This window comes from Bufo bufo, chromosome 9 (genome assembly GCF_905171765.1).
Source record: "Bufo bufo chromosome 9, aBufBuf1.1, whole genome shotgun sequence".
Classification (NCBI taxonomy): Eukaryota; Metazoa; Chordata; class Amphibia; order Anura; family Bufonidae; genus Bufo; species Bufo bufo.
Window position 1 is genome coordinate 182,149,424 of NC_053397.1, and position 12,769 is coordinate 182,162,192.

General features: G+C 41.0%; 1 protein-coding gene across 2 annotated transcripts in view; it reads right to left on the reverse strand.

The window, feature by feature from the left end:
- Positions 1-2,163: 2,163 nt before the first annotated feature.
- Positions 2,164-12,769, reverse strand: part of PHF2 (PHD finger protein 2) — a 245,121-nt gene continuing 234,515 nt past the window's right edge. For both annotated transcript variants that reach the window (XM_040408835.1, XM_040408833.1), the window contains exon 23: positions 2,164-6,867. In XM_040408835.1, the coding sequence (XP_040264769.1) occupies positions 6,779-6,867 (89 nt within the window). In that variant the 3' untranslated portion in view covers positions 2,164-6,778. The remainder of the gene's footprint in view (positions 6,868-12,769) is intronic.

Below are 12,769 nucleotides of genomic sequence, written 5' to 3' on the forward strand. Positions count from 1 at the left end.
ATGTGCATCAATGTGTTTCAAGGTAAAGAGTCCCTTCATCAGGTATGAATTACTCGCAGTACCTGGCAATCTCTAGCAGTCTAATAAATGAGGACTAGAGAGGCAGGGAGCATACTCTACCTGCCGCTCCATCAGGACAGACATAATTGGACCCCTGTGCGCAGTATCTATCTTGGTCTCGGCGGTCGAACCTCCACCGATCAGTTAGATATTCACTATCGTATGGATAGGGCATGAGTCTGGCACTCCTAGAAAAGTGGATAGTCTTTAATACTTAGCACAACACCTTTAATGCAATAATTTTACGCCCTTCTCCATTCATCACTAGGAGAGATAACAGAGTATAGCGCTCGGCTGTCTCCGGAAATCCCATAGAGAATGGAGTGGCTGGATGCACCCCTGACCTGCCACTCCATCAGAATGGGGAGACAGGACCTACGTTATGGATATCGGCGAGGATTGACGTGTTCAAAACCCTCTCTCATCAGTTATTCCTTATCCTGTGGATAAGCGAGAACTCTAAGGGTCCATTCACACGTCCGTTGTTTCTTTCCTGATCTGTTCCGTTTTTTGCGGAACAGATCTGGACCAGTTCTGTACCCATTCATTTTCAATGGGTCCTGAAAAAAATCAGACAGCTCAATGTCTGATTTTTTTTCAGGACCCATTGAAAATGAATGGGTACAGAACTGGTCCAGATCTGTTCCGCAAAAAACGGAACAGATCAGGAAAGAAACAACGGACGTGTGAATGGACCCTAATGCTCAGCACCACCACTTTAATGCCACTGTAATGTGCAAAAATTATTGAAATGACAAATACAGCTCTGCTATATGTGTGTATGCTTTTATAAGTCTGGCAGTAAAAAATAAAAAATAAAAATAAATACACAGACACATTTGTGTACAAAACCTGAAATATTTTACTTCTCTTAAACTTTGATCTAAGTTTACTTAGATTTCAGTGACTTAATACAAGAGCATTTGATTTAATTTTGTAAATAAAACACTGTAATAGCCACAATAAACTTCATTAAAAATGTACATGATGCAAAAATAAAAATAACCATAAAAAAAAAAAACAGCATGAAGGGGGGGAGGGGGTATACGCTATAATATAGATGCTGAGCAAGGACAATACACAATCTTAAAGGAAGCTTTCTGCAGAACTCTGGGACCCTATTGGATGCACGTGCCTGGACCACTTTCCCAAGCGGGGAGGAGGGGCGCTCGTAGCAAGTCGATACTCCTTTAGTTAATAAGGCCGCCATTGTTTCCCGTAGCTGGATTTTCATAGACAGAACATCCGGATAATGTGTATATAAACGAAGGTCATACGAAATGTACAAGTATAAAAGATTACAAACATTAATAAATTATTACATCATCACAAAACACAGAACACTTCACAAGGTGCTATTAAAATAACTGCATCATCTTCTCCTAATACAAGAATTCAAACAAGGAGCTGGTATATCATTTGAAGGCCAGTCTTCAAAATATCTGATTTCTTTTTTTTTTTCTCCGTTTTTGAATTTTACAGATTTTTACATTTTTTTTTATTTTTTATTATAAGATGTCTTTTTTTTTTATGGCTGCACAAATTAACTTCCAGGCATTTTTTTTTTATTATTTCCTTTCTTGCTCCCCAAAGGAAAAAAAATATATATAATATAAAATAAAATAGTTTATTATACTTGGTAAAATTCTGCATAAATGCAACTGAAATCATCTATATAAAAAAAAAAAAAAGGAAATCCTAAAAGATACTGTATTTGATCTGGTAGAAAACAAAAAAAGTATTTAAAAAGCTATTTACAAGCTACATTCTATGAAAAAATATGCTGTAGCCAACACATAAAGGAAAAAAACTAAAAGGATGGGATCGCCTGAGAAACAATGGTGTCTCCTTATAAGTGCCAAAGTGCAGACAAGTCATTCCTACACTACACACTACCTGCTGGATGCTTAGGAATCCAGTTACATTGTCAGTACGCGACACCTTCCTACGGTTTACCGGAAATACTGGTTTTTTTGTGCAGCCGCAACCTTTTGTAAAAACATTTGTAGGTGGTAAGTTATCGGTTATTGATAGAGCACCGGTTGAGTATCTGATGGAGCGGAACGACGGTTGTGGAAGTGAACAGCTAGAAAAGGCAGTCTCCTATCTACAACCACAGAGAGCATGAAAACAACAAAAACTAAGAAAAGGAATGGCTTACGTTAAGTGCTTGCCTTACAAAGGTCTTCCAGCAGTAAGATATCATTTCCAAGATGTCTCATAGACCCTGTCAATTTCAGGTGTAATCAGAAGATTCCGTTGAGGTCTCACCACCCCCTGCATCCATCTTTGTAACCATTTTTTATTGCTCCAATCTTAAAAGATTTATATATTCTACCGTATTGTGTGCACAGCACCTCTGAAAACCTGCCTCCATGGCAACTAACTCCAAACAAACCGATCCGGCTGCCGCGCTCTTTTTTCCTTCTGTTCCCTACTTCTTGCTTGGTTATTTCTGCTATTCTGCTCCATTATAGGGGCAGAACAACGTACATAACAGAAGTGCCAGATACGGCACATAACTGAAGCAAACGGAGCCCAACAGACCCCATGGGCTATAATGGGATCCGTTCGGTTTCCATCCAGTAGAATGATTTTTTTTTTAGCGAAGAAAAAGGTCTTGTATTCAGGACTTTTTTCTCCGCTCTTTTTAACAAACAGAACCTCCAACGCAGATGTAAAACATGGCCTAACAGGAATATGTCACATGAAGACGAGGACAGATAAAAACATAGCACTTACTTGGCCAGACTACATAGAGTTTGGTTGTAGTCTGTAACCATGGAGATGCAAAATGGTAGAATCCTTTTAAATTATAACTACTTATAAATTAGCTTCATTTTCTGATGCATTGGTGCAATACAAAAATGAGTTGCACAGGTTGGGATAGCCCCATTCTCATCATGTAATGGTGGTCCCAGTCTAAATAATTGCTTGCTACGCTAGATCCAGTCATATCTACCAGAGGGGCATTTATTTATACGGAGGATAGGGGGAGAGCATGAGAACGGTGCATGTGCTGATGGTACTGAGAGCTGAAGAAAGCAAGAGACTCCTAAAATTTCAACTTTTAGTGGTTTTCTTTGAGGTGGGAGACTGGTCTAGGACATCGACAAAAATAGTTTTTTTTCATTGTGTGGAGTTACACCTATACACCATATTAATAGCCTATATGTCATAATCAACAGGAGCTGTATGATATGATTAGGCTAAAACTGCAAAAAAAAACTATGTCATCGACCAAAGCTGATGGAGATCTGAAGGTTGGATTTCATAGTTATAGGGCTATGTGACCATCCTCCTGGTAATGTGTGCAAAGCAATAAAATATATCGAAGAAATGGTACGCAGTGGTCCCCGTTTGCTGTAGAACCATTACGGGACAGACATTTGGTTTGCTACAAAACACAGTGATCTTCATGACCACATATCCAGTGCTGGACATGGCCGACAGAACAGAGTTTCTATTCTATATAACAGTCTTACATTCCTAGATGAATTTCGCCATATGAATCTTCCAATAAATAGATGACAACCATGTTGGCAAATTATGGTTCTCCTATGGACCCTCCATCATCTTCACCTTTTAATCAGGTTAAGTTAGGTTCACACTAGTGCTAAACTGTCCCGGTAGAGGAACACCCTGCCGGAGTTCATCGTATCCGGTATAGCCAGATACTACCTTTCCCAGCCAGAGCTCATTTACTATAATGGGACCCGGCCTGTTTACGGCATTAGTGCTGGGACTTGCAGCGGTATTGGTCTGGTCGAATCATGGCCCTACTGCCTGAAACAGGCCGGATCTCATTATAGTCAATGGGGCCTGGCAGCGCTTAGGCAGATTCAAGCTATGCTGGACGCAATGAACTCCGGAACAGTTTCGAGCCAGTGTGAAACTAGCTTTAGTATCTAAAAGTCTAACCCCATACATAGAAATGTATTTCACTGTATGCCGCTGTAATAAACATACATTATTATGCTATATTGAGTGCAATAATTAGTCTTGTAACACATACATCAGGACTATTGCCCGACTCAGGGCTCCGATATATGCCACTGTATAAGCATACAGTGGCATATTTCACCTAATAAATATAATTGTAAAAAAAAAGTATACCACATAGTATACGGTTTTTGCAGAATGCCTTTCTATACAGAAAAAAAAAACCTAGCGCATACGGCAAACAGGGCTCAAACATGCACAGAACAGAGTCTTTGCTCAAACAGTTCCTTAGATTCTAGCACTGTAAGTAAGCACAGGTCCGAAAATAAAGGAAAAAAACATATTATGGCTTCAAAACTAAATTAGGCAGCAAGGGATACAGGAGAAGGGAGCAACAATAGGGATTATGTAACTAAGATCTACAAGCTGGATCCCCAAATCTGTCCAATAAGAACTAATAAATCTTCAAAGGAAACATGATCTTTTCCCAAATTGGTGTGTCTGAGGTTTTACAGTTTCACTTAGAGGGGACGTCCATGAGAATAGGTGTCCTGTGTCCCCCCTGTATGACTGAAGCAGCAGTCAAGCCTGCATGCTGCCACTCCCTTGAATCCCTATGGGACTGCCGGAGATAGCCAAAGACAAGACTTGGTTAGCTCTGGTACTCCCATAAAGATGAATGGCGCAGCAGCAAGCATGCTCGACCACCACTCCATTCATACAGGGACGCACCAGACCCCTGTTTTTGTGATCGGTGGTGATCAGTTTAAGTCTTGTGACAACTCCTTTAATATTCCTGATAGAGCTCTAACTCCAAAACCTGCAATGAAACCTCTTTGAGATGACTACTCAAGATTACATTGAAAAGTGGTTTTCTAGACGGGTGGTCTCTTGAAAGATGATGGCCAGTACGCATACTATACGGTGGACCTGAAAATCTGTCATTAAAAAAAATCTAGTCTGGATAGGGGTGATCTTCTCAAAGAGGTGGTCTTTAGGGGAGGCTTAACGGTATATCTTCTGGTATAAATGACCCAGAACTCAGACATCTCATTCCTAGCGATCTATGTAAGAATCCCATTGATATTGAACCCCTGTAAATTCCCCTGCTTAAAGAAACAAGCCATTGGATTAGACTTTCATGTGTTCTAGTTTTAGACCCTGACCATAAACCTACTTAAAGGGCATCTTTTAGAAGATTCGTACCTATGACACTGGCTGAGCTGTTGCATGGGCACTTGGCAGCTGAAGGCATCTGTGTTGGTCCCATGGTCATATGTGTCCGCATTGGTTACAAAAATGAGGTTTTAATATATGCAAATGAGCCTCTAGGTCTTCAGGATTAGCCAGGGCCAGGCGTGATTTACATTTATACTACCTGCCCTGTCAATCAAAGTGGAGAGAGTGCAGCAGTTGGAGAGAGAGCAGAGGCTCTAGGTGTAACGGCAACGCCCCCGTTGCTCCTAGAGGCTCATTTGCATGTGTTAAAACATCATTTTTCTCAGCAATGCACATGGGACCAACACAGATGCCTTCACCTGCCAAGCGCACATGCAACAGGTCAGCCAGTGTCATAGGTACAAATCTGCTGACAGATGCCCTTTAACTGCTGATGCCCAGCACCAACCCTTGACAATTGAATACTTCATGATGTAATCTGCTCAATAAAAATTGTTTCTTGCATTATTAGATTTCTTCTTCAATAGCAAACTAGACCCAATGATAATGGGGTGCTCCATGATTAATAATTAGTAATGTAGATTCTGCACCTTAACTTAAATGAGTTGAGAAAAAAAGGTCTGCTTTTTTTTTTTATCTTCCAGAAACAGCACCGTTCTAGTCCACAGGCTACAATACCAGACGTGGCCAAAGTGCTGCTCTTTCTGAGGGAACAATCCTTATAACAGGAGAACTTCTAGACTAAGAGAGACTCAACTGAAATCTGAGATGTTGGCAGCCACATATAAGCATGGATGCACGTGGGAGCTTTTTTTGATGGTCACATCCATACTTACATGTATGTACCTGCTGTATACATAGATTATACAGTGATGTATGGATGTGTGTGTAGGCAAAAATCCATACAACTGGGATCTGATGGAGGTGTGTGGACCCAAGTGAGTGTATGTTTGTGCATCTTCATCTTGACATCTGTGTGTCAGAGGGGAATTTTTTTTTTGTTTCATGGTAGATGTAGGGGTAATGCTGTGATAGTTGGGGCCTTAGTGAACAAAAATACACTCACTGACTCGCACTAACTAATGAAGCAGCTCGTCAGAATCCTTATGACATTGACGATACGAAGCATGTGACGCTAAGCCCAAGATGATTGGTGTCTATGATCAAAGGGTTGCAGCCGCCATCATGTGTGCTGTACGTCTGTCACATGGTTGCAAGATAAATTAAACCAAGCAATGCCTTTGTGTTCCTCTCACTGACCAAGTGGGTTCTCTCCTAAAGACTGGAATGATCCTATATATATATATTTTTTTTCATTTTCTTCTTTCCTGCAAACTAGTCACTCTCAGCAATTTGAGAAAGGACAATAGAATTATTATTATTAAAAAATATTAGCAGTAATCTGTACACGTCAACTGCTGGAAGTTAAAAAGAATTACTAAAGTGGTGGCAGGAAGGTAGAAGGTAGAGCGGGGTGGGTTCCTCCTAGCACATTTTGCAGAGCGCCACTGCAGTCCTTCGAGAGTTCAAGGTTTAGTGTCAGCTCACGAGTCTATGAGCCGCGAGGAGAAAGCAAAAGTCTAACTCTGTACAAACACTAAAGGAGAAGCTTTCCGTTCCGGTGGATTTTCAGGATCTTCCCAAGCCTCTGTTTAGCGGTTGCCATGCCTTTTTTTGTACGTTTACCTGCATTGATAACAGAAATAAAGAAATCAGAACAAGTACACAAGCTTCATATGATTTAACTTCCAAGCCTTCATTCAGCAAATGTAAGGAAATCCACTAAATGCCAATAAAGGGCTAATTGGGTTGTATCCATAAGTGTCTGATCGGCGATGGTCCAATCATTGGCCCGAAAAAAAGGGGCCCTGTGTTCACCAGTTTGAATGGTGCAGCAATCACACATGTACAGCGCGAAGTTATCAATTCTATGAGACTGCTGGAGATAGTTGAGCACTTATACTTCTACACGGCGTCCCCGTTCTCATGATTTGCGGGGACCCCACCGATCAGACACTTTTTTCCTATAATGTGGATATCTTATAGGTGTTTGTGGTGGGGCAACCCTTTTAAATCAGCTAGTAATGATGAGAGCCTGTGATTGATAGAATTCTCTTCCCTGTGCTCTGCCCACACATTTGGGGGACACTTACCACAACTTGTTGAGCGGTTTGCAACTTACATTTTGAAAAAGGCGTCTGAAAAATAACCGCCGGAAGCTGGCTGGCTGATCTGCTTAACTTTTAGTGTTTAGCTTTACTGTGCACCACTTTTGATAAATGTCCTCCTTGGTGTCTCCTGGTTTAAGGCTCCATTCACACGTCCGCAATTGTGGTCTGCATCCATTCCGCAATTGTGTGGAACGGGTGCGGACCCATTCATACTCTATGGGGACGGAATAGATGCGGACAGCACACAGTGTGCTGTCCGCATCCGCATTTCCGGAGCGCGTCGCCGATCTTCCGGTCCACGGCTCCGGAAAAAAATAGAACATGTCCTATTATTGTCCGCATTACGGACAAGGATAGGACTGTCCTATTAGGGACCAGCTGTTCCGTTCTGCAAAATACGGAATGCACACGGATGTCATCCATATTTTTTGCGGATCCGTTTTTTTGCAGACCGCAAAATACATACGGTCGTGTGCAAGAGGCCTTATAAAGGAAAAAATTACGCCCTAATGACAAATAGCTCTGTGCAAAGACCATTTGCATAACCACTCCACCTTATTAAAATAATTGGGTCATAAGGCAGATAACTGCATCTACAGTAAGTGCAACTTTGGAATGCAGAGTCCATTAATTACATTGATAAATGTGTGCACGTGATGATTTATAGATTCGGTGCTGCTGCGGCACTTCTTTTATGAAATCTGCAAGCTAAAGCAGAGCCCTGAGTGGTTAGCCCTGCTGAATACGTTCTAATTAACCATCTAATGCCTGCTGTATTTCTCAGCCACAAAAAGTTTTCCAGAACATGGAACACATGTCCGACAAGTTATTTTTTAAATTTATTTTAAAAAAAGGGGGGGGGGGGGGGGGGGCAGAATATCTTAAAAACCACACGAGACATAATACTCAGCTCGCCCATCTCCCACCACTCCGGTTCTAATGCTTCCTAAGTTCCCAGCCGGTCCCGACTTCCTGGTCCCTGTCCACAGTGGTGACCTGTCTCAGCCAGAGAAAGGCTGGGTGGTCAGCAAGATCAGAAAGAGGATATGGGATCGCCAGGGGATTGAGGGGTTGAAAATTACTTTGAATGACTTATTTTTCGAAGCCATTCTAATATTTTTATTTTATCATCTAGATAAATCTTAATCATCATGCACACAACCAGTCTGGACTTGCTATGAGCACCATATTATGAAGATATTATCCCCTAGAAGCAATCTGTAAGAAATCAGGAGCATTCAAAGGTACCGTATGCCCACACAGGTTTTTATAGCCCCCTGGCTTATACAGAGCTATGACATGACTGTGTGCATGAGCCCTAAGGGTGAGTAACGCATAATCCCAATTATTTTTAACCTTTTTTTTTTTTAGGCCTTCTATTTCTGACATCTTTTAGAAGTTTCAGATAGGCCATCAAGGTTGGAATCATGGAAAATCATTTTAATATAAACTGCTGGTTGCAGCCACATGCCACCATGTACCGTACATTATCATTGAGACTAATGCCTCAAGAAGCATCTGCATCAACAATTAAGTCTAATGATAAGGGGAGTTCACATCACCGCTATTTTTCCGTTCTTCTGATCCTTCAGAGCAGGCATCCTGCTTTTCTGTTCTTCAGATGGATCAGAAGACCGGAAAAATAACGGTGATGTGAACTCTCCCTATGTTACAAGGGAGTTCATGCCACTGCTGTCCTGTGCGCGCAGGCAGGTGTCGGCTGCCTGTGTGTGAACTAGGACTAGTATCAAGTGTATCTCACCTTGTTTGCAGTACTGCAAAGGTTAATACTCCTTTGCGCAGTGTGCAGGTGCTAGCTGTGTGGTGCTGACTGCTCTGCTCTAAAGTAGAATCTCTGCTGTGTGTCCACCACTTGCCTGATCAACAGGTTCTCTTAGCTTCTGCTAGAAGAGCTATAATCTGTTTGTCTACCTGTGTACCAACCTCTGCCTGCTCACTGTTCTGACCCTGTGCTGCCTGTCTGACCTCTGGAATGAATTATGGCTTTGCACGAACTCTGCATTGGCCTGACCTCTGCCTGTTTCCTGATTACTGGTATTGCCTGTCCCCTTGGTGCTTCTCACTGGTGTCTCTGATCCTCTGCGTGGGTCAGCAGCCATCTGCACCAGTGGCTTGGCACAGTGGGTCCACGCCTACATAATATAAATGACAATATAATGGAGAAAGCAGTGTACTGGTGACTGAAGCAATGGAGGTTTGTCATTGATGGTGGAAACGGTAGAAAACCGAACTGAAATGTGGTCTCACTGAAATGCTACAAGAACATAATTTGCTTTATACCTCCATATTCCATAAAAATTAAACCTAAACCTCCAGCAAATAAAAAATGTCATATGTTGCAACAAATATAGGAAGAGACTCGTTTTGCTGCACATCAGTCATAGGTGGGAAAAGGTGCAGGAGGACGGGACTCTTTTTAGGAATCGTTAGGGCATTTGGAAGACCCATGAAATGACCTCATTTGAAGTTATTCTACGTTATTCTCCCCTCTCCAGGTTCATGCTTCCTCTCTTTCCAACCACTACACCAAAAGCGTTTGCCCAGCGCCAGTCACTGCACTGGTTGCCCATCCACTTTTGAATGGAATTTAAACTTACTACACTCACCCACAAACCTCCCTCATGTCTATCTACCACCCTACCCATGCTCTCCATCCTGCCAACGATCTAAGACTAACCCCTGCCATAATCCAAAGTTCCCACTCTCGTCTCCAAAATTTCGGTCAAGCTTCACTAGTTATCTGGAATGTGCTCCTCTGAACAATCAAATTAGGCCGCCTTCACATCAGCGTTTTTCCTTTCCGATATTAATATCCGGCAAAGGGTCTCAATGCTGGAGGAATCCACTTGCGTTTTGTCCCCATTCATTGTCAATGTGGACGAAACTGAACAGAACAGAGTGCACCAGAATGCCTTCTGTTTGGTTGCGTTCCCATGTCGGACAGAAAACCGCTGCAAACAGCGTTTTTCTGTGTGGCATAGGATGCAGAGCAAGACGGATTCGGCATGAAACACAATGTAAATGCCGGATCCATTTTCTGGGACCCAATTTTTTTTTGCGTATTTTCTTAATCAAGTGAAAGCAAAAAAATAAAATAATGAACAGCACCATATTACTGTAGGTATGAAAAAGGAGCGGCAAGTCCAATGACTCTAACTAAGAAGCTTCAACTCCTATTTAACAATGACAGCCATAGGTAATACCCCATATGGTAGTTTTTAACATTCCTCCCCCCAATCAGCAGTATAACCCTAGATACCCCATAGCTAGACCCTGACAAGGAGTCTTTTCTTGATGCGGCACCAGTAATGTGTGCATCTATGTGGTCAGGCCAAGGTGGTATTTCGTCTTTACGCTCCATTCTCTTACAGTTCTATATATACTGTATATATGGCTGTCCTACTGTATGTATGAAATGAAGGCGCTGGTGTTTATTTGTTCTGTCCGCCCATACCCCTGTGCGTAACCCGCTCGTGTCTTGGCTGCGATCTCCTCTAGTAACTGAAGTGTAACTAACGATTAGCTGCTTATTTAGTCGGGCAGGGATCCATGGAGGAATGTTAGAGGCTGCCTAGGAATCAAAGGCAGGGTTACTACATTGCTGGGTTATGTCAAGTGGAATCGCTGTCATTTTCTATGTCCATGTCTGACTTCATTAGGAGTGTCAGCGCTTTAAGATACTCCAATCAAAGTATTCAATGTTGACATTTAAAATAACAGGACTTCTGGGAACTGCCTGTAATCAAGCATCTGAGCCATCATGGGATCAGAGTCCAGGTCAAGGACTTCCTTCAAGATTCCTGAAAGCAGCTGCACGCTTCATACCTGGGCCGTGCACTTCTAGGGTGATACTATCACTTTTAAGAAGATTTTCTTGAGTTTCTGCTCTGTAACAAGGTCTCAATCAAAAGTGAAAATTTTAGAAAATGAATACAGTGACATAATGCAATGGACTTACACCAACACTCCCTGCACACGGGTGCGGGTTTCCAAATGGAAAATCTGCACGTTTTTCATGCAGATTTCTGTGCATGTCCGTTACTTGCGTTTTTTTTGTGCAAATTTGATGCAGATTTTCTGCAGATCTCAGATTTCCATTGAAAAGGGTGAAATCTGCACTAAAAATCTGCAGAAGAAATTGACAGGTTGACAATTTCAAAATCTGCATGGCAGGTCAATTTCTGCACGGAAATAAAAAGCAAAGTGTACACATTTGTCTAATCTCATTTACTTTGCTGGTACTGAGTTAGGCTACTTTCACACTTGTGTTGCTAATTCTGGTAAATGGAAAAAAAAACTGATCCGTCACTAAATACCAAGGTGGATAAAAATCTATGATTTAAAAAATAAATAAAAACAAAATAAAATAAAAAATCCGATTTTTTTTAAATTTAAATCTGGTTTTTTTTTTAATTTAAAATCCGATTTTTTTTATATAAAATGCTTTTTGAGGAAAATATATTACCATCCAAAGGTTATTCCATTATGAAATAAAGATTAGTTTTTTAATTATGTAGAATAAGGCTGTATATGTTTAATTTTTTTGGTAAATAAATTCCATTAATCCATTCACAATGTCATGCTCTTCCAGAGGTTTTTGTAAGATTATTGGGCAGTTTCTCTGCCTACAAGATATTATCACAGATGCTTGGTTTACTTTTGCAGTTCTCAAAACTGAATTTGACTCAGCAGAGATCACATGCCTCTGACTCAGCAGAGATCACATGCCTCTTCTTCACAGCAAAAATGTTATAACATGAACAGAGTTGAGAAAAAGACCTTAATCCTAACTTCTACAAACCTATGAATACAGAATCAACCTAATCAAACTAATATGAAAAGTTGTTATTCTAAAAATCTTCATCTACTTGCATATTATAAGTTATACCAGCAAGAATTAGTCTTTATGTAGAAAACTATTATTTAAATCAAGCCTTACTGACTAGTGATTTAAATCGTGATTTAAATCAGTTTGATTTAAATCAAATCCACCCTGCTAAATACATTGAAAGTCAATGGGTAACGGCTACGTTTTTTTAGGCTCCTAAAAAAACGGATCCTTCACCATTAATTTACATTGTTTTTAGTGCCAGATGCGTTTTTTTTCTTCTGTTTTTATGACTGGACAAAAAAAAAAACGGGTTGTAGCGGTTTTGTGTCCGGTCACAAAACGGAATGCCGCCGGAATGGAAGAGATCCTGATGCATCCTGAACGGATCTCTTTCCATTCAGAATGCATGAGGACTAAATGGAAACGTATTTTTTTCGGTTTTGAGATCCTCAATACCAGAAGAAAACAATAACGCAAGTGTGAACATAGCCTTACAATTGTTCCTTGTCCATTGCCTTTAAGTGCCCTGGTATTCAGGAATGGGCATACCTACATACTTAGACCA